Consider the following 21,170-nt stretch of genomic DNA (forward strand, 5'->3'; position numbering starts at 1 on the left):
TGTGTAAAAATCCCAATGTTTTAAGTACTTTGACAGTCGTAGATCGACCCAACACATAAATAAAATAAGAAACCTCTCATGTATATGCACGGTATTCTAAGACTAGGAAAATCAACAAAATTTAGGCTTAATATTCACTAGAGGGGCTAATACTCTTTATCAAACAGTATCCATACTGACCATACAGGGCTCTCACACCACACTTTGGGACTGGGGCCCGGGGCCCTTAGAATTGGGAAAAATAATGGTGTTTTCCTTAGAATTGGGAGAACTTGGGGTCTAAATTGGGAAAAAAAGATTCTATTTTGCATTGGGATTGGGGCCGAATATCGGCCCCAAATCTGGCAGATCGAGAGCCCTGCCATATATACTATGCATTGGTCATGCGGAGCTGGTGTATGAAGTTTTTATAATGTTTAACTATACTGACCATATATACTATGCATTGGTCATGCGGAGCTGGTGTATGAAGTTTTTATAAATGTTTAACTATACTGACCATATATACTATGCATTGGTCATGCAGAGCTGGTGTATGAAGTTTTTATAAATGTTTAACTACAGTTTGTACATTACAAATGTTATAAAAATTTTCTCTATATTGACAACAGAAAGCTTTATAATTACTATGTTATAGTATATCTGTATTGACCATCAAGCTTTTCCCCCCCGTGTTCTATAAAGGTGTATTATACGGTCTATAGAGAGCTAATCTGACGGGGACGAAGACGTAGGTCGTAATGGCTCTACGTAAGGTTTGAAATAGTTTTTTGCTAGGTTTCGTGGATATATCTATAGAACATTCCCATAAATTGGTATCAGCGAACTCGTTGGGGTACCCAGTGGGACCAGGTCGGCAATACTATCAGGAACGTTACTTTTTGATGCTGTCAATAATCACATTTACCAATAGTACAACAGAAAGAAAACAAGATTGGTCAACTTCAAAAATAGAAGCGGTTATCTTTTTATGAAATCCTGGTAATATTCCAGAACCACAAATGTGATTTCTTCTTATCTGAATATTGTCACATGTAATTGTGTCAATTTATTTCTGTGCCGATTCAATCTATTTCATAAAGCTGACATCCTTTACCATCACATTAACAATGCTTACATGTAATTCCTTTCTCCAAATCCTCGTAGTAACCATAGTAGCAGATCTGCTGTAGAAGAGATGGGTGAAATCTGTCGAAGGCTTTCACGCTCTTCAGGCGAGAATAAATGATATCCAAGTCTTCTCGGCTGCGATCACACGGTCTACAGAAGCAAAACAATTCAGTAAGATTATGACTTTTACCTTAATAAATCTAACAAATGTTTTCCAATATCTATAGAGAACATATCTCCATCACATTTAATCCCATAAATTGTTAGTGCCAAAATAGTTGTCGCCTGCAATAAAATGAATGTTTGTATTTCAATGTTCAGACATTACAGTTACATGATTACATAAAAAATTGGATATCATAAAGTCACAATGCTTTGTAAGAAATTATTTCTGATATTAGTAGTGAAACATAACATATTCTAATAACAGGAATGTCTGGTTACTATGAAGTAATTTTACGCTCCATGAAAATGAAATATTATGTTACATTTTTGTACATAAATCAACTTGATTTTTAATACCTGAACTTCCTGGTATTTTAATTTAAAACACAACTATAGACAGAAAAACGTATTTACAGAATATTCTAACTGCAACATAAAGAAATTGGTATTTTTTTTTGTAAGAACTTCATCAATTGTAAACGATATACTAGTTATATATCAGATCGGCTTACAGAAAAAATAGGTTTTATAAAGGTTTATTGAGATATCTTTTACTTTGCTTTAACAATACTAAACTGGACCAGGCTTTGTAAACAACACAAAAAATACAGACATACAATGTAGTCAGAGTAATAACGATTACAAATTTCGTTAATCAATCTACACTTAAACTCTACTAAAATCCAACACTAAATTGTCACATAAACCGAATTGTTGCTTTAAGTTCCCAATGATGAATGTAACTAACTTTAACATTCTCCTAAATTAAGTCTTACGATTCCCGTAATGTTACTGTAACTAAGACATTGGTTAAGCAGAATCAACGATAAATCCACAATTTTTTTCTTCAAGAGCCATAACACTGCTGTTCTGAGTTTCAGTTACGAGGCACTGTCTCTTGTAGATTGCAAGTTCATTTAGTGGTATTGAGAAACACAGGAATTGATAATACTGTTATAAACTACAAGACAGAGAGTGACAACAAATTCAGCACAAATCGTAAGGAAACAATTTAGATATGAATAACTAACATGTGTAATCTCTTTTAATCGCAGTTTTATCAAATGTGACAAATATCGACGTTCTTTCAATACCCACAGCTGACGCTAAACATCAAGTCTGGTCAATTGCTAAAAGCGAAAATAAAGCATAATTTGTCATGATATATTGTTAAATGCATTGCATCTGATTCAATTTCACCGACAAGATAAATTTAAAACAAAACCTAATTCACTTATAAAAAAAATTAAATCAATAATACTAGCTCAAGGCTGACGATGTAACAAATACACTTCATGCATTATTGAAACTGACAACACCCGAAAGGCGTTAAATGTTTTACAAATGGTGTTAACACTCTTTGCTCTGTCACTTTGGCAATTATTTAAACCTTGGCTTCAAAACCAATACAGGTATTCAGCGTAATGCTGATTTATAAGCACCAAGCTAACATTTTATGAAACGTTTTCCTGGTAATGAAATTTACAAGAATCAATGTGTATCCTGGGGAAGCCTGCATGAATGCCTTCGGCTTTAAACTCTCTCACCACTCAAATCTCGGTCAAATCTGTTTGCATGCACCACACACACAAAGTGAAATAATCCCAAACATTGAAACAAATTAAAAACCTGCAACATCTCTTTTTGTACAAATCCCTTGACACCAAGGTTTTTAATGTGTACCATTTAATAAAACTCTATGATGTTATTAGATAAACATTTAAGGGTCTGTACAACAGCTACCTTGCTGTCAGTTCATGTTGTTTGTTATGTATTTAAGCGCGATATATCGGTTCCGAAGACGAGATCCAGTGTCAAAGAGTTTATCGTGGAATTTTTCAGAAATTGGAAAATTTGGCAAATATGATTATTTAGAAAATTTGACAGATCTTCACTATTACACAATACAATATTAAAATGATTTGATTCACTTTTTTTTATCCTCTGTGACTTTCGAAGTACAGACATATCAGTGACTTTCAAAATCAATTTAGAAAAAATCTTTTTCCTAAGCAAGCTAATCAATACAGTATAAAGGTTTCTTTTTTTCCAATAAAGACCAGCTCTGTACACTAGAACCATTCAACTTCACTTTGGTGGATTTACAAACTAGCCCCATGATTTAAACATTTCTTACATTTTCTCATAATTTCAAGGTTATAAACTGCCATTGTGAATCTGAACCGAACTTTTAATTCACTTACTTAAGCAATGAACACTTATATTTCATACCCAAGGTCTTTTTTATGTTCACTATTCAGTAAAATGACTAGACCACTAGATTTACAATTAATTTTAATTTTATCCAGAATAGCTCAATTGTTCAAAAGACAAATATTCCTAGCATTATTGTGCGATAACATCAACTACCTCTTAAATGTAACGTGTGTGACTCATTGACAGTGCTATGGTGATTTTGTTGTATTTGTTTGATTTACTTGATATGGAATTAATACAAACCTGTTTATATATATATTTCTTCTTGTTCTTATTTTAATCATCCAGTAACCAGTCTTCGTTCGCCTGAATAGATTTGTTCATCGATAACAGTAGTGAAAAATCCAAGATGGCGACCGAGGATATCGGTCAGGTATAGGCTCTTATCCGGCAATAAGCCCACCCCCTACTCTTTACTCAATTTCATGCACAGGCGCCCTGGGCTTATTGGCGGAGAAATACGGTAAATTCAATCTAATCAGTTATCAAAAATACACTGCCATCAGCTATTCTCAGTAGTCCTAGGGTAATTTGATGACATGGCAATGTTATGTATCCATAATGTCTCAATATGTTTACCTAGCAACCATAGCTTTCTTGAGCTGCAAAATTGTACTTAAGAGCATCTGAAAGTTGTAAAAGCCATCCTGATGCCAGCTGCATTGCGGTTGAAACATGACAACAAAGTAAACAAAGACAAGCCCCTTTAGTGTATTGCGATTCCTTTATTCCATCGCTTTGTCTTATTAGTGAGGAACTCGGTCTGAATCCATTATCCATCCATCCGTGGAGACTATCGGAGACTATCGTAGAGTTCGACATAACACATGTAGGATCAACTGTTCCATATTTTTTTTTCCAATATGTGCCATCTTACTTAATACTAAAACAAAACCAGCCACACCATTTCACACAATTTAAAAGAAAGTTCAGTATCAGAAACTGACAAAGGGCCATAACTTGACTTAAATACAATGGGGCAAATACAATTATAATTTATCAATAAATGTCTTCAGATATTTTTCTGATTATAATGCAAAGAAAATACTGATGACACAAAATACAATCATATAAGGAAAACACTGGTAGTTACTGTGCTGTAGTTTTTAAAGGAAAGGTAGATGATGATCACAGGTGCTGGCACCATCAAATCATATCAAATATGTACAACAATATGAATAAGAAACATGCAATGTTCACCTTGCTAAAAGTTTTGCGACAGATTCTTTGAACGTTTTCCGTAATTGGGTGGCCAATATATTCGAAAACAGTCCTTAAAGATCCTTTTCCACGATGTACTTAAGATCATTACACCAAACTTGACGATAATGTCTGTGGAGTTGTTACGTTAAAAGCCTTTAACGAACCAGGACATTCTTATCGTTAAGCCAGCAATGCATTAAGGCCTCGCCTTGTCTAATGAGGAATATGCGACAGTCTTCCATATAAGGTTAACAGTTCAGATTCCAATCGGGACCTCAGATTAGATGGAAAATCAATGAGAATGTCAGGTGATGAAGAAAACCCTAATTGGTACAAAGCAAAGTCAAACGACGCCTTACACAAAATTCCTGACCAAGCCTCAGGTAGGTATATTTAGAATCGTCAGTCAAGCTTAATATCTCTAGTCAATGGCTGCTAAGTACGTTTTTTTTCTTATGGAAATGAAATATAACTGGCTACTTGAGTATTCTACGTGACAAAAATTGAAATGATCCTAACTGTCCATTATCTGGCAAGATCGTAAATCAAGCATTACAAATATTTGTAATGTACTTTCTCGTGCAGTGCAGGATATCAGATTTTAGTAATAATTTACCACAACAGGGCATTATCTTACCCAGTAGCTGGTCTTACAAAGCTGACTAAGAGTCGGATTGATCCGGACGAAATCGTTTTGTGATGTATGTGTTACTTAAGATGCTTAGTGCAAAGTGAATACCTCGACCCATACAAATCGTGACTTTATCTAGGAACGAAGTACCAGCACAAATGGATCTGAGGTTTCCTGACTGTAATAGAATCAGCATCAAGTATCATCATTAACTACACACTGCTCTATAAACCAGTGATTATCTACTACTTAGAACACTGTGGGATCAAAACCAAACAACAAATATCAATGTTTAACATCCAACATGGCCTCCTAGCTGTCTGCCATATTGTTTTCATGGTCAATGTCATAATTAATCCTACTTGACTTTGGGAACAAAGATTCCAGTCTACTGTACAATTTCAGCCAGGTCCATTTAGTACTTCCCAAGAAATCTGATTAATATGGATGGCTGACCATGTACACCAGGCAAGCTGAATAACCCACCATTTGATATATGATGTATCGTAGCAGCATCTCAGATCTGGGACCTATTTTTAATAGTTTACGGTCGAAACATTCACTGATACCTATAATTATACCAGGACAGACAATAAACAGATAAACGAGGCTCATAGGCATTAACGGTCAGCTGACGATAAAAACCTATCTATGAAAGAGGCAAAATAGTCCTAAAATAAATTGCTCAACTACACTAAAGCTTAAAGAGAAGACATTGTTGGTTCATTAAGACATTTTCTGCAAACTTAAAATCATATTCTTTATACATGCACTACACAATTGTCATTACTCCAGATGTATTGCTTGTTGAAAAATCAAGCTACAGGCCCAATATCAAGACCCTTGGCCTTTCGGTTATTGGCAAGAAGTTGTTTAAGCATTTTAAGACATTTGACCCTTGTGACCTTGAAAGTTGGTCCAATATCAGCATCCTTGTCCGTTTAGTTATTGAGAAATCATTAAACATTTAAACACATTTGATACCTGTGACCTAGAAAGTGGGCCAATGTCATATTAACAAAGTCAGTAGCAGTATATCCTAGCAGGCTACAGGCAAATGTCATCATACTGGGCCTTATGGTTATTGAGGGGAAGTTGCTTTATCATTTCAACACATCTGACCCCTGTGACCTTAAAAGTTGGTCCAATATCAGCACCCTAGTTATTGATACAAGTCATTTAAACATTTAACACATCTGACCCCTGTGACCTTAAAATTGGTCCAATATCAGCAAAAGTCATTTAAACATTTAACACATTTGATACCTGTGACCTTGAAAATGAGTCAATGGCATTCATATTAAAAAACTTGGTAGCCCTTCATCCTAGGATGCTACAGACCTAATATCTTCATCATTGGCCATTTGGTTATTGAGAAGTCATTTAAAGATTTTATTAAATTTGATCCCTGTGACCTTTCATGCCATTCAAAGTCATTCCTATTACTGTATAAACCCATGTAATGTACACATTTTCTTTTTTTTCTTTTTTTTTCTTTTTAAATTGTCCAAAATTGGGGGTGTGCACATTACATAGCTATATGAAATCTATTCAAGCATTAAGAAAGTGTAGCATTTTGAAGGAAAATATTGACTAACCTTTCCCTTTTTGGGCTCCGGCCACCCCCAGGTCCCTAGGGGTCGAATCCACCTCCCAAATTTATGAAATAATTCTCCATTCAGACCAAATTTGGTTGAAATCCACTCAAGTATTAAAAAGGAGAAGTGTTTTAAGGCAAAATATTGATTAATATCCTATTTGGGGCCCTGTCCCTCAACCCCTAGGGGTCAAATCAAAATTCTGAATTTAAGAAATAATAACTCTCACCCAATGATACATCAGACAAAATTTGGGTGAAATCCATCCAGGTATCAATTATGAGTATGGTTTTAAAGAAAAGTTTACGCACGGCTTATGATGGACGACGACAGTCAAAGCACGATGGCTATATGTCACCTCAACCCTTTGGGTAAGATGACCTAAAACAAACCAGCAATTTAAGTGGGCATAAGAATGGTTAATGCTCTGTCAAGTTTATTCAGTCATATTTTTGATAAAATGTGAAATTTCAAACAAAATAACGATACATTTTCCAGACAGAATCATACAAAATGCTCATGTATCCTAGAGCTATGAACAATGACATATTATCTTTCTACCACTGTATTTGGTATTAGCTTTACAGACATCAAAACAAAGACGCTTTGTATTCCTTACGCATGGCATGTCTGGGTATTAGTGTATACCCTATATACCCCTGGCAACATGAAACTTCGGCACAGGAGACACTAAAACCCACATAAATAGTAACTGTATATAGCTGTTCCTAATTGTTTGCTGGCACCAGCCAGTCCCCAACACCATGTAATGTCAATTCAACCTTAAATATTGTTTTATAAACCTAATCAGGCATTTCTTGTATCCATCAATATTAATAAAGCCACTTGCCAGCAGAACCTGCTGACAATGAGGGATGGAAGCTCCGGGACACAACCAAACAGCACCCAATATTTGCAAGTTTACGTCAATATACATTTATAACAATACATCTTCAATGCGAAGTGAACTAATTTCAAATACAGCAGTTTCTCTCAGGGTTGTTAAACCTTGATATATTACGATGGAGTGTTAAGACAGCAAAGTGTCCAACAAATTATCGTTAGTTGTTTAAAAACGTCTAATTTTGAAGATTTAGCAGGAGTTGTGATGAAATCGTGAGGAAAGGTATTGATCTTGCCATATGCCAAATTGAGTCAAAACAAGGCTTTTCCGAGCTTTAAAGCTGACAACAGGGAATTGATCTCAATATCATAGGCCCATCCTAACAGGTAAACAATGCTTAAAAAGAGCTACCAATATAAACTTGAACCACAGCAATGGAAACTGCGTACCCTGGACAATACATTCTCAACTACCGTTTTCACTTCAGACTGTATATACAGTAATTAGAAAGACTTGTTCTAGGTGATGATACTGTTTGGTTAGGGCCCGCTGGGTTTCCTTCTGTCTCAATGAAATGGCAGAGACACTAAATATATCCCCAGCATGGTCAAGACTGAACGGTCAATCAGACCGATATATCTTCTAAATACTTCCCAGGGTTCCAATCTCATGAACAATATATAATTACGTGGATAACCAATATTAAATCATTATTAATAACACAGGAATTCTGAACCAGATTTTAAAATTTTTAGCAGCAGCATATGACTAGGAATCATGCAAACTTTTAATGACGTCACTACTAATATTGCCAAAAAAAAAAAAAAAAAAAAGAAAAACCAAGACGTCTTTATTTTGCTGTAGTGTGAGAGTTTCATCATATATACCAGAGAAAAATGGATTGACAGTTTGGCAAGTAGAAGCCTTTTCATTATTATGTACAAAAATGCCCAAGTTTTCCGTAACTGCCCTGTAAAACAACTATCAACCTGTTAAACATGTAAATTTAACACAGATATGCCAAATGCTTACAGAACACTGCCTAAAACTTGTAAGATATTTTTGTACTCTTATAAATTTAGACAAAATATCCAGTTCATTTCTGCAGTAACTTTAACATGTATTTGATAATTTGTAATTAAATCCTAAAAACCTTTCCAATATATCTCGCATTTAAAATGGATGCAATATTCTAATAGAAATTATAAAGATATTTCATAGTTGTAACTCAATCTCAAATATTCGTCTTTCCAATTTCCTTAATCATCAAATTTATGTAATAATTTAATAATCCTGTTTTGATTATTTTTCGATATTCATCCTTGGCAAAACATGACCTTCACATTGTCACACCTTGTCAACCTATGTCCTTGCCAATTAATGCAAACAAGTTGAGCTTGAGGTATCAGGAAACAAGTTTGTACAGTCTCACTTTAACCAGATAGAAATATAGGTTTCTTTTTTCATTCCTGCTGGAATGACTTTATCACACAGGAATACATTCAGCTGCTGTAACCTTGATCTTTGACCTTGACACTAATGTGTGATCTTGAGTGTGAAATTAGGAAAAAAACGCTACATGGAATTTCATAAAAATCAGTTAAGCAGTTTCCCCCAAAACATAGCAGACAATGTGATCTTGGATTGACCATATGGCATATTAGCATGGTTCTTGTAATATGTCATAGAAATGATTTTGTTAAAAAAGTAATAGAACTTTAACACAAAATGCAAATATAAATTGTGTATACATTAACTGCTGTCCCATGCTTAGGCTTCTAACCAAGTTTGAATTTAAAGAAATTTCAATCAAGATTTTAATTTTCCTATATAAAATCTTCCATCCAAGAACAGTAGAACGTCTTCCATTGAAATTTCAGTAAATTGACCCACTTTTGGCCCTGACCCACCAGCCATTGGGGGTCAGTCAAGGTCAACATGTACATTTCATCAAAGAATCACCTTATACTGATAAAAAATAAATTCTAACCATTTTGAACTATTTCTGAAAGAAAATACATAATTATGCTAACAAATGTAATTTTCCCATATAAAATACAATAAATTGTACCCCTCTTCCCTGGAGGAAATGGAGACCCTGGGGTGACAAAATTTACATTTTGGTAAGGCATCTGAAGGCCTTTCCATCTACTAAGAGTACTAGATTCTATCATACCTGGGATTAGAGAAGAAAATTTTGAAGTTTCAATCAATTTTACCCTTTTAAGCCCTGCCCCTCAGGCCTCCTGGGGGTTGGAGACCATAAGTCATGGAAGTTTTTGTAAAATTTCATTGAAGATGGTCACACACATACACTCTGACGCATATGGCTGAGTGATGATATTTGACACGTAAGTTGTTGCTCTAGAGTAGGGAAAAATGATATAAATACATTTAGAGGGAAGGGAATTTCTGATGTATTTTTGTCAAATACTTCTACCATTCTCAATGCTGTGGTAGAATATAGCCTATTGCCTGAATTTAAGAAACCTGAAGAGTATGTATGACTTGATTTCATTTCATAAAATTTACAATTTGTACTGTCTATTTAATGAAGGTATCTCCGTGAAAGGAAATTCACAAATCAGTCACTAATGCATGTGTCCGCCTTGGGCATTGATACAGGCTGTGCAACGTTGTCTCATGGAATTGCTGAGAGTCTGGAAGAATGCGCTACCATCACTGAATGAATGTTTTTGGAACGGACCACTTTATAAAGGACATGTCTTGGTGAAAACTCACCTGTATTGGTAACACACATGATTGCATGTGCTGAAGTCACTATTTTACGCATTGCGTATGTGTCGGTGTGAACAGTTGCGGGAGTGAACAAAAAGCACAACATTTCATCATTTGCACACACAACTTTATATTATAGATATTAACAGTACTATACCGAAGGTCAACACTGAAAATTTTCACATGAATTTACTTATATTTTTTATAGGGATTCAGTATACAAAGTAATACAGCATAAATTAAAGTCTTGTAGTGTATATATACAAAGTTGAAGAGTATCATATTATTGTCGGAAATCACTTACGTTTTACAAGGGATTTATTTTCTCTCAATGCACGAGGAGAGTAAACCACAAATTCAAATAACTTGCTATTATGTGTACTTAAATACCTCTGGATGGCATTGTTGTTGATTTGGTAACTGATACAGAAGTCTCAAAGACTCCATGTCTTTAATAAGTCAACATTTGCGAATTTAAAGTCCTTTCTAGATTGGCGTTCACCAAATCATATATTTACCCTGAATAGTCTAGTATTCAGTGTAATTCACTACAATATTGGTTACATCTATAGACTGGTATGTATTACCATTAACTTCATCACAATGCCTTTTGGTCAAATGGTCATTACACAGCAATTAGGTTTCCCTCTATGAACTGTCTGTAACGTTATAGATCTGTCCATCATGAATATATGTATAGCCTCTTTGTGGACGGTCCAACTAATTGACTATCGGTTTAACATTTGAAAACCAATTGCAGCAGCCACCAAGACGGGAGATTGGGGATGTCAACTTACATTAGACGTTCCCCAGGGCATTATAACCCTTCACACCTCCAGCTGTACACGACAATGTACATTGTATGTCATTGATCGAGGCCTAACAATCAAGAACTTGACCAAGATTGAAATGGAACAAAAGGTCCTTTATACTCCTGACATTTAAGACTGATTAAGAATGATCCCTTATTCTGTGGTGGCTTTTCTTGTTTTGCATCTCCGTTAATATTTCATACAAAGTAATGAAAGTATATATAATGTTAAAACCCAAGATGGCTAAGCTATAATTAGTTCAAGAAAAAAATCTTTTTACTGCAGTAGAACTGTATTTTTTTGTGTTGATGTTTTAGAGGGTAAAGAGTAAGGTACAAATACCACATCACAATCGCCGGGATGAGTTTAAGGTGCAACCTCAAAATTTGTACTAGTACATTTAAACAGATATGACCCCAAAAACAATAAGTTAACATATACTAATGTATTACAGCATTCCAGTAATCTGATCCATACCATAGACATCAATTTATCAGGAGTCGATCTAGTACAGCTATCGGGTTTAGTGCAGTTATCATGGTGAAGTGCAATCATCAGGGGTTTAGTACAGTTATCATGGTGAAGTACAATCATCAGGGGTTTACTGGTTATACAGAGTTTAATCCAGTTTCAGGAGTTAAGTACAGTTATAAGGAGTTTAGTACAGTTATCAGGAGTTTAGTACAGTTATCAGGAGATTAGTACAGTTATAAGGAGTTTAGTACAGTTTCTTGAGTTTAGTACAGTTATCAGGAGCTTAGTACAGCTATCAGGAGATTCGTACAGTTATAAGGAGTTAAGTACAGTTATCAGGAGCTTAGTACAGATATCATGAGCTTAGTACAGCTATCAGGAGATTCGTACAGTTATAAGGAGTTAAGTACAGTTATCAGGAGCTTAGTACAGATATCATGAGCTTAGTACAGGTATCAGGAGTTAAGTGGAGTTATAAGGAGTTTAGTACAGTTATAAGGAGTTAAGTACAGTTATCAGGAGATTAGTACAGTTACAAGGAGTTAAATAGTACAGTTGATTTTTTGTAAGTTTAATGGAATATTATAGAGATGTTGAGAGTTTAATAAGATAATTTATGAAATGCTATATATACTAATCCCTACAAGAATTTAGAACAGTTCTTTTAAATAAATAAATAAAATACATAGGATCTTGTGTTGGTTCTCGTTGAACATGAGATTTTCATGAGAAAATCTCTGATATTTTTTTTACAAGCAAAAACAAAAACTTCAAGTGAATTTTTATACAAATCTATATGAAATAAAAGCAATGTTAAGAAACTTTTTATCACTAAACTCGGAAAAGTTACGTTTTGACAGGCTTTATATGACATCACAATCTATTTCTGACTGGCTCAGCCAATGAAATACAGCTATCATTGTATAATGAACTATTGACAAACACACATTTCACCAGATAGCTAGGGGATTATCAGATAAAAACAGACTCACAAAATGTATTGTTATCTAGAATTCAGCTGTAAGAGATATACTACTACAGCAGTCTGTGTAATACGCTATAAGTCAATATCTCTAAATTAAGCATGACAGTAGACAAAGAGATTTATGGTTATCAGTTTTCTCACAGAAAACTTAATGATACAGCTAGCACAGTTAAATATATATATATGTATATATATGTACACCGAGTGTTTGTTTCTTAAATTACACACCCCAAGGTCAGTCTGAATCAATCCCGGCCTGCACAGGAATGACAGGTCTACAAGTTTAGGTAATCAGAGCTTTCCTACATGTTAATCTAGTATTGATACTTAAGCTACTGTTATTCCTCAGGACTTCTGTTTTATGTCCCTTGGATCAACAGTCACAATTTATCAGTTTTGTGGTTAAATGTAACTGCTAATCGATGCCACTGAATCATCCGAGATTTTATTGTTTGATGCAGTAAACAGCTTCCTAGCATTCAAATTACCGGTCATAATTCAGTTTGTATACTAGCTTCTATTCATATCACTGAAACCTCTCTAAGGTTAGAAAACAGAACTTCAACTTTTATAATTTCCAATATAGTTTGACAATTTGTTTTTAACTAAGCAAAGCACATAAACATATACACACTCTACAATTATCTATTATTCAAAATTGTAAGTTGGCAAACTCTTAAAAGCTTATAATTTGATAACGAGTATTCACAGTAAGGTTTTAGTACTTCCATTTACCGAAAAATTACTCGCACTTTTACAGCACTTTACTGTCAGCAGACAGCAATAGACATGGGCTTATTACCACACAAGGGCTTATTTCCTATTAAAATCAGAGATATTCAATAATCAAGAAGTACAAATCAATGTGTTTGCCAAATGTTTATCAGGCCAACAGTGACTTTTCACATTTCAACCTGTGTGTATACCCAGTAATCACATTTAAAACTACAGATATCTCATGAAAATCAATTGCCTAGAGGAAACCTTTTTTTTATTCACGATGTTCGGAGCTGTACCATGAGAAATACTTGTAATGGTTAAAATCTAGTATAAATTCCTGATTGACTCCGAATTGACTAGCAGCGGTGATCAATACTTGATTTCATTTAATTACTTTTCTGGTCCCTGCCAGGAAACTCTGTAAGATTGAAACAACTCGACAAATTATGTTACCAATATAATATACAAACTGGGTCATTTCATTTTTCTGACTTTTCAGTATTATACTTAATCAAACATTTGAAATCTGGAAATGTTCATTCATTAAAAGGAAGTGAGCAGAGGCTTACATAGATATCATCCACACACCATCAACTTTTTATCTAAATCTATTGATCATGCTGGATTAATCTACTAAGGGGTTCAGAAAATATCTTGTATCCAATGCCTTTACAAAGTGTACACCTGGGTGGGGTGAAACTCTCATGTGAATATGGATTAAATCTCTGTCCATTGGGTCAAAGAAACATCTTGCACAGAGTTAATCACAGATGCTAATCCAGATACACAATTAATAAAATGGTTACTATACACCCCCTTTATATAAGTCAAGGTTATATATATGCGTTTTTATTGACAAATTTTGTAGATATATCTTTCTAATTCCACTATTACTAAAATTCATGTCAATTTTCATCAGTTCATCTTTATGTGGAAACAGGAAATCAAGGATTAAGATTAAGCTTCAAAATTTAAAAGGGCAGCTTTAATGCCTCGCCAGAACATTGACACTCGCTGGTGAGACAATACCCAGACACAATAGGAGTCACAGAGACAGAAAACCTGTCAATCAATCAAGACAGCTTTTTACCAATTTGTATGATAAGCATAATGATTTCAATTTTACTATGTGAATTTTCCATTTCCAGATAGTGACATGTCTACATTCCCTACCAATGGTGTTTGTATGTCTGTGTTGATTCAAGATTCAACAACTTATTTCCAAATTTTTGACAGATGCAGGTTGATAAAGATAATTGGAAAATTTTTTCATTTGTCATAATTATTTCTTTGGAAAATATTCTATTTAGTTGTGTGATATGAAGTAAGACATACAGTGTTTGTCATATTATTTCAGACTGTTGGACAATCATCCAGTAAAATTTAGGTCGGTCTGATAAACGCATGTGCAAACATTGGACCAAATATTTCATAATCTGGTAACACTTTAATCGTTTTTGAACAGCATAACACGCTGACATCATTCATCCTCAGTCACTCACATAGAGCTACCATAAAAATGTACTGCAGTTAAACAAAGGCTCTTAAACACTATCTTCTTACGTATAACATTTATCGACAAATTCAAGTCTTTGGTTGTATATTACAGACTGTCTGTATATATATATATATATATATATATATATATATATATATAGTTCTGTGATCATGGCGTCGTAAGCACATATAGTCGATAAGCGATATCGCCGTTATATATGTGTATAATATACAGAGTTTGTACTATTGCCTCTGTTTCTTGTTTTCAGATACGTAGACATTGTTGAGATATGTCCACAGCTGCAGTATCATGAATCTGTGGCATTTTGACGTAATACTTTAAGTACAGTTCACCAGATCAGCACCTGATAGCTGGTTCCATACACTACGGAGCAAAGTATGAGAGAAGATTTAGTCAAATTGGCGGAAAAGTTCTGGCCAAGCCTTCTGTATATCATATGCTGCTGTACATTAAGAGTATTTAGTTATAAATAATTCTACGTAGGATAAATGATAACATTTCAATAATTTGACGAGGTCCTTTGTCATAAATATTTTTTCAAAATAAAGATAACATTTATTTATATACTGCAGCTGATAAATCCTTTCCTGTATGACAAACCTTACGCTTGCTCTTGAAGATGGATCAAGGTCATTCCTATTCCCAAACTTTGTCAAGCTTAATCCTAGGAATTTATCGGCAAAGTATGATGGTTCTAGGACTTTTTGTTAATCAGAAGAACTTGTTACGAGTGCCTTAACAATGACCTTGAATCTGTTGATATGTTGGTATATTTTTTCAATGGAAATAAGTAGCCCCGAAAATTGACCATATTAGGTAATGTTCATATTTTTCTGCGGAATCCTTGTCTTCAGACCAATGTCTGGCAAACTCTTTACATCTGACAATATAAATGTGTATAAACCACATGACACATCAGAATTTTAAGAGGACAAATCCTGCTAGTTGCCATGTCTGGCATCAGTGCTAAAATGCTAGTTTTAGAATTCTCTGACACAAGATAATGTAGAAATGATGTCTATTGTGAAACTGACATCCAGATCACAAAGAACACACTAAAAATAGGAATACTGATGACATTGGACAATCAATATTCTGTCTCTACATATTAACATTGAAAGTACAGAAAGTTGTCTGAAGTCCAGCAACAAATATCCTGTTGGAATATAAAAAATATTATAGTGCCAATGATGTATAGTACATCAAAATTGTACGGATCACGTTACGACTTAAACTGCATAGTTTAATACAGTATTATTCCTTGTCGTGGCACAGAGTTCAAAAAAATAAATCTCTATTACACACTGAACCAAAACATTTAAATGCTTATCAATAATATATTGTTTGTCAAGTGCCGAGACAAACTATTTTTAGTGTAAAGCAACAATCTTTGGAGCTCTTTCTTAAACAGTCGAACAGTCAATCAAATTTTAGTTTAGAAGATGCCTATCTTTGTGGACAAAAAGTGATTTAAACCTGAAATTTTGTGATTATCTGTACCAAACTGATGGATCTCACTCCTTGATATCAATGATTTGTCTTTTCAGATAAATGTCAGGTTAGGTAAACTTTCAAATTTTCATCAACATAATCTTTAAAACTGAACCCTTTCAATTTCAACATTCAGTGACGAAATTAAAACATTATGCTAACTTAATTCCTAGTAAGCACTAGGAATGACACTCCTTAGTGCATCCTTGAACAATATGCCATTGGTAGTCTACACAGCTGTACAAATAAGCACTTGAACCAGGACAGGAAGGAACCTTGTAAAAGAAAGTGCATCCCTCCTACTATGACACAGTCATAATCAGCATGGAAAAATCAATTTTGTCTTATTACCTTTTATCTAGACAGGCTATCCACTCCGACACCATGTTGATGAGTCAAACTGCATCCACCCTGAAACACACAACACACCAGGATAACTTTGACTCACAGCTGTTCAGTGAGTGAAATCAAATATAATATTATGCATTAGATGTCTGGTTTACTTTTATGTTATAGAAAATTTCAAGCAGTAGATGAATCAATGAGATATTATTGATCAACAATTGTGTACATGTAGATAATCAAAGAAATTTCTATATAAGTATATTGATTAAAACTTTTAATATATAAATTGGTGAAAATATGAACTCTACGAACAAAAATGTAATATTGATCAAGACAGAAATTATATTGTATTCAATCCCAAATTGAAGTCTTACAGCACACAAAACATAGAAGATTTACAGTCCTAAGTTCAATAATTTAACAATCATCTTTAAAAATCTATATATGCAGCTACAAGCTGAATGCCTTGGAGTAGCTTTGTTGGCACCAAAAGTTTACAGCTGATATGCTCTGTTTGCACGGTATATGTAATGTATAAAGACAATACCACTACAGACTTTTTTGAACAGACAATCCCCTATCTTTCCAAATATTGTTTTTCGATCATAATAGAATCAATCTTACAACATCTTAAGAAAACCTCACTGGATAAAATTGAAAGTTTCCACGTCTGAAAAAATAAATTTGGGTAAATTTGGACCTTCAATGGCATTAACGTCTCTTTCCTTCTTTCGTACTTATAGAAATACCATAATCTTCCTAAAATGTCCTCTGTTCCTGTAACCATACATATGCATTCTCATATTTTTTTCTGACAAATGGTCTGGTGAACTGTTTATAAGAGTACACATCTCAGCATCCACTAGCACTTGAGTGTAGCTCTTCAAAAAATTGGGAAATCTATTTTAAACAGAGTTACCTCCCTTCCCATACCTCTATAAATAATTTACTGGTCCTTATCATGGAAACAGAACTCCAGTGAAGAAATTGTTTCAGTCGATCATATCAGGAATTTTATTCAAAGGGACCATGCGGCTGGGTGACTGAGATTAGAGTTACTTCCCTTATATGAACATGACACAAACGTTGTTGTGGTGCAAGCTGTATCCCGCTGTTAATTGATTACAAAAAACTACTACTTCACTCATTTATACAAGAATATGTATTTTCTTACTCAATAAAAGAATATTTCATATTCAAATTGAGTTTAGTTTGCAGAGTATAACTTGGAATTCTGTTACCAGAATTAAGAAGAACAATTTTGTATAAAACAACTACACAGACACAACAATGCTGCAATGCAAACAGAATGAACCAATCGCTACTATAACGAAATCAGCCAATCAATACTAAAATCAGATTTTTATCAATACAACAAGACTTCCACTTTTTATTTGCTTTATTCACAAATGAAATTTTAGTATGCCTAAATTAAACTGTATTTATGCCTTGCTTCAGCTTGATTTGTCTGTTTCTGTCATTACAAGGTTTAAAAAGGTTGCTTTAAAATTACTTCACCGCCCTACAAAGTTATGAACTATGCCATTTTTAATGCTTTGCCTCGAATCCACAAAGTCACAGAAACAATTAAGTAATATTTTGAATATATGGGGTACAATATACATATGTTATGTGTGTGAGTGGGTGGGTGGGTGGGAAGGGAGGTGGGGGGGAGTGTAAGGGAGAGTTTAGGCAAAGATTACCAAAATGCTAAAATGCTGAATATTTACATTCTGTGTAGAACAGTAATCACTTGCTGTCAAGCCTGGTCAGAAGGAATTTCCCTATTACTGGTAGGGAGTCCCCTTACACAGCGAGAGGTCACTAGAGTATATAAATTTGTATAACACAGATATGTGATTAGGTGACTTAACAGTATACTGTATCAATCCATCCCTATCTTCTAATTTAAAAAAAAAAACTTTAATGTACATTTTTTTTCTGGGGGATGATTTTGTAGACTCCTAGCTACCCTTACCCATCTAATAAATTACCAAAACTACTATGTTAGATATGGAGTGTAAAAGTGTTTAACAACACAAATTAGCGACCCTATTCACCATAGTCCAAATCATTGTGTATTATAAATATCAACGTACATAATTTTTCAGATTGACATAGAAACGATGAGAAAATTATTAAATCTGATATTTTTTATACCCCACAAACTTAACCACCTGTAAGACAAATGCTTAATTTTTTCATGAAGTATTTCTATATAGAAAATAACTATATAATCGGTCAAGTACATTGGAAAAATAATGACAATTTATAAAACGCAGAGTTGCCAATTTCTTATCCACAAAGTTAGCCAATCACAACAAAGACAATCACATGGGATTTACTGACAGTAGTGATCTCTTATGAACAACACGGTATTCAATACCTTTCATACTTATCCATTAATTAAGGCAATAAGACAGAGGGCTCGGAAATTCATGTCATGACCCGTGGAGAGTATTGGCAAATTAATTCTTACCATAATTCTCCTATCTCTCTCATTATTAACTGGACGTGAGTTAACTCTTTAGGGGAAACGTTCACACAAGGCAGGCCTACAAAACAAATAATACTCTGCTTTGATAATGTTGTTTCTGAATGAAGGGAGACAACCCATCCCATTGTTCAGAACCCGTAAGCTGACAATTATCAAACATTTTTTTCTAGGATCAATTTGCAAGTTAACGGATTCCAGATTCCACTTAGCAACTGGGAAACACTTAAGACAATTTGTATCTAATAGGTCAAACTAATATAATTTGTGTATCTTTTCAAACTCTGATCAATTGAGAAGTCATTTAACTACGATACCTCAAAAATATCAAACATTTCATGAACATACAATAAATTCATGACATTTGTCTTCTGAAGAGACAAAAACAATCCAAAAAAAAAATTTTTGAAAATATCTATTTTCCAATCATTCGAAATTCATTTTTGGGATTCAAGACAGGTGAAGTCAGATATTCAACCTGACTATACATTTTCTATCTACATCTATACATGGTACTAAGATTTTAATTCAGTTAATAATGTAAAATACGATATTTTTTTCAGAGACACAAACAATTCATCACTATGACAATACATATTGAAAGAAACGTGTTTCTGCACTCTCTAAACTAGATTTAGTCTGTTTTCTTAAAAAAATTATTTTATCTTCTCAAAATAAATTGGCTGTCTCACGACAGAAGCTCTCTGACATGTCAGTGTAGATGTGTTGTTAAAAATCACTACATCTGTAAACTAACACATTCAGCACCTGAGTTACAGAAATCTGACTTACCCCAGGGTTTCCTCAGATAGACTTCTGGTGTAAATACAAGTTGACAATCTCGGCTTACAACACATGTACGGAGTGGAGATCCTTTTCTACACCTACAGTAGCATGGTAAAGCTGTAACCATAGTTTCGGCGGAGCTGCGTGTGCTGTCAAAGTGGCTTACATTCTGTCATTAGAGAGCTCTAGCACCTGCCAATGGTTCCCGTGTCTGTATGTGTGAGCGTAAAGGTCCTCCGATGTAGTATTTTAAACACTTAACGAAAGCTCCACAGATTTAACGTATAAAATCCATGACACGTGAAAATCTATTAATATCACATTGTGCACCGGCTTGTGACGTCACTTGACAATCTGACCATACGGCATGTGTCGTTGTGTTTCAGTGTAATACGCCTATAACGAATGTCGTCTGTCAGGAGCGACGTGTTTAGATACAAAAAGATCAATAATTACGCTTTGTGAAAATTTGCGTCACTTATAAATAAGCTGGCATTCCCAGTCTGTAGATGTGCACACAAAAGAAACAGAAGAGGCACTTGTACGTTGCCATGTAATGTTCGATATCTCGTGTAGTCGCCACACGGTGATAAAACCGACCAGGTGTCCTCTCCTAGCGAGTGACCGCTGTCGCTTATCGACCAATGTAAAACTCGCTGTGCCTTGATCGTAACCTATTGAACATAACTATCTAGACGTGTCGTTATGCCACACAAATGATCTGCCTCCCCTGTCCGTTTCTAGCTTCATCGTACGTGGTAGCCGCCATAAATTTCATCTGGTGATACAGGTACAGCGAGAACACCGCACACGTTTCATTGGTCGATATTAACGAGGTTACGGCTCTCAAAAGTCTCCAATGCGCCAAATATAGAACGGGGGATCCACGGACACGTGCGGTCAATAGTTGTATGACACCACATAGAGAACAAGAGCTCACAATAATTAGTGACACAGTATTCGTTGGGTGTGCGGACAAGATACGGATTTCTTAATTTTTTCACTCGCGAACACCCGCGAACAAATTATACCTGGTC

At 34.6% G+C, this 21,170-nt stretch overlaps 1 protein-coding gene across 1 annotated transcript in view; it reads right to left on the reverse strand.

Annotated features, from left to right (window-relative positions):
- LOC132547367 (rap guanine nucleotide exchange factor 4-like) overlaps positions 1-16,894 on the reverse strand; it is an 81,499-nt gene extending 64,605 nt beyond the window's left edge. The window contains exons 1-2 of the mRNA XM_060211127.1: positions 16,860-16,894; positions 1,118-1,260 (exon numbers count right to left, since the gene is read on the reverse strand). Of these exons, the coding sequence (XP_060067110.1) occupies positions 1,118-1,260; positions 16,860-16,894 (178 nt within the window). The remainder of the gene's footprint in view (positions 1-1,117; positions 1,261-16,859) is intronic.
- Positions 16,895-21,170: the final 4,276 nt, after the last annotated feature.

The sequence above is a fragment of the Ylistrum balloti genome, unplaced genomic scaffold (assembly GCF_031769215.1).
Source record: "Ylistrum balloti isolate Yb309-2 unplaced genomic scaffold, AGI_CSIRO_Ybal_v1 Utg369950, whole genome shotgun sequence".
Classification (NCBI taxonomy): domain Eukaryota; kingdom Metazoa; phylum Mollusca; class Bivalvia; order Pectinida; family Pectinidae; genus Ylistrum; species Ylistrum balloti.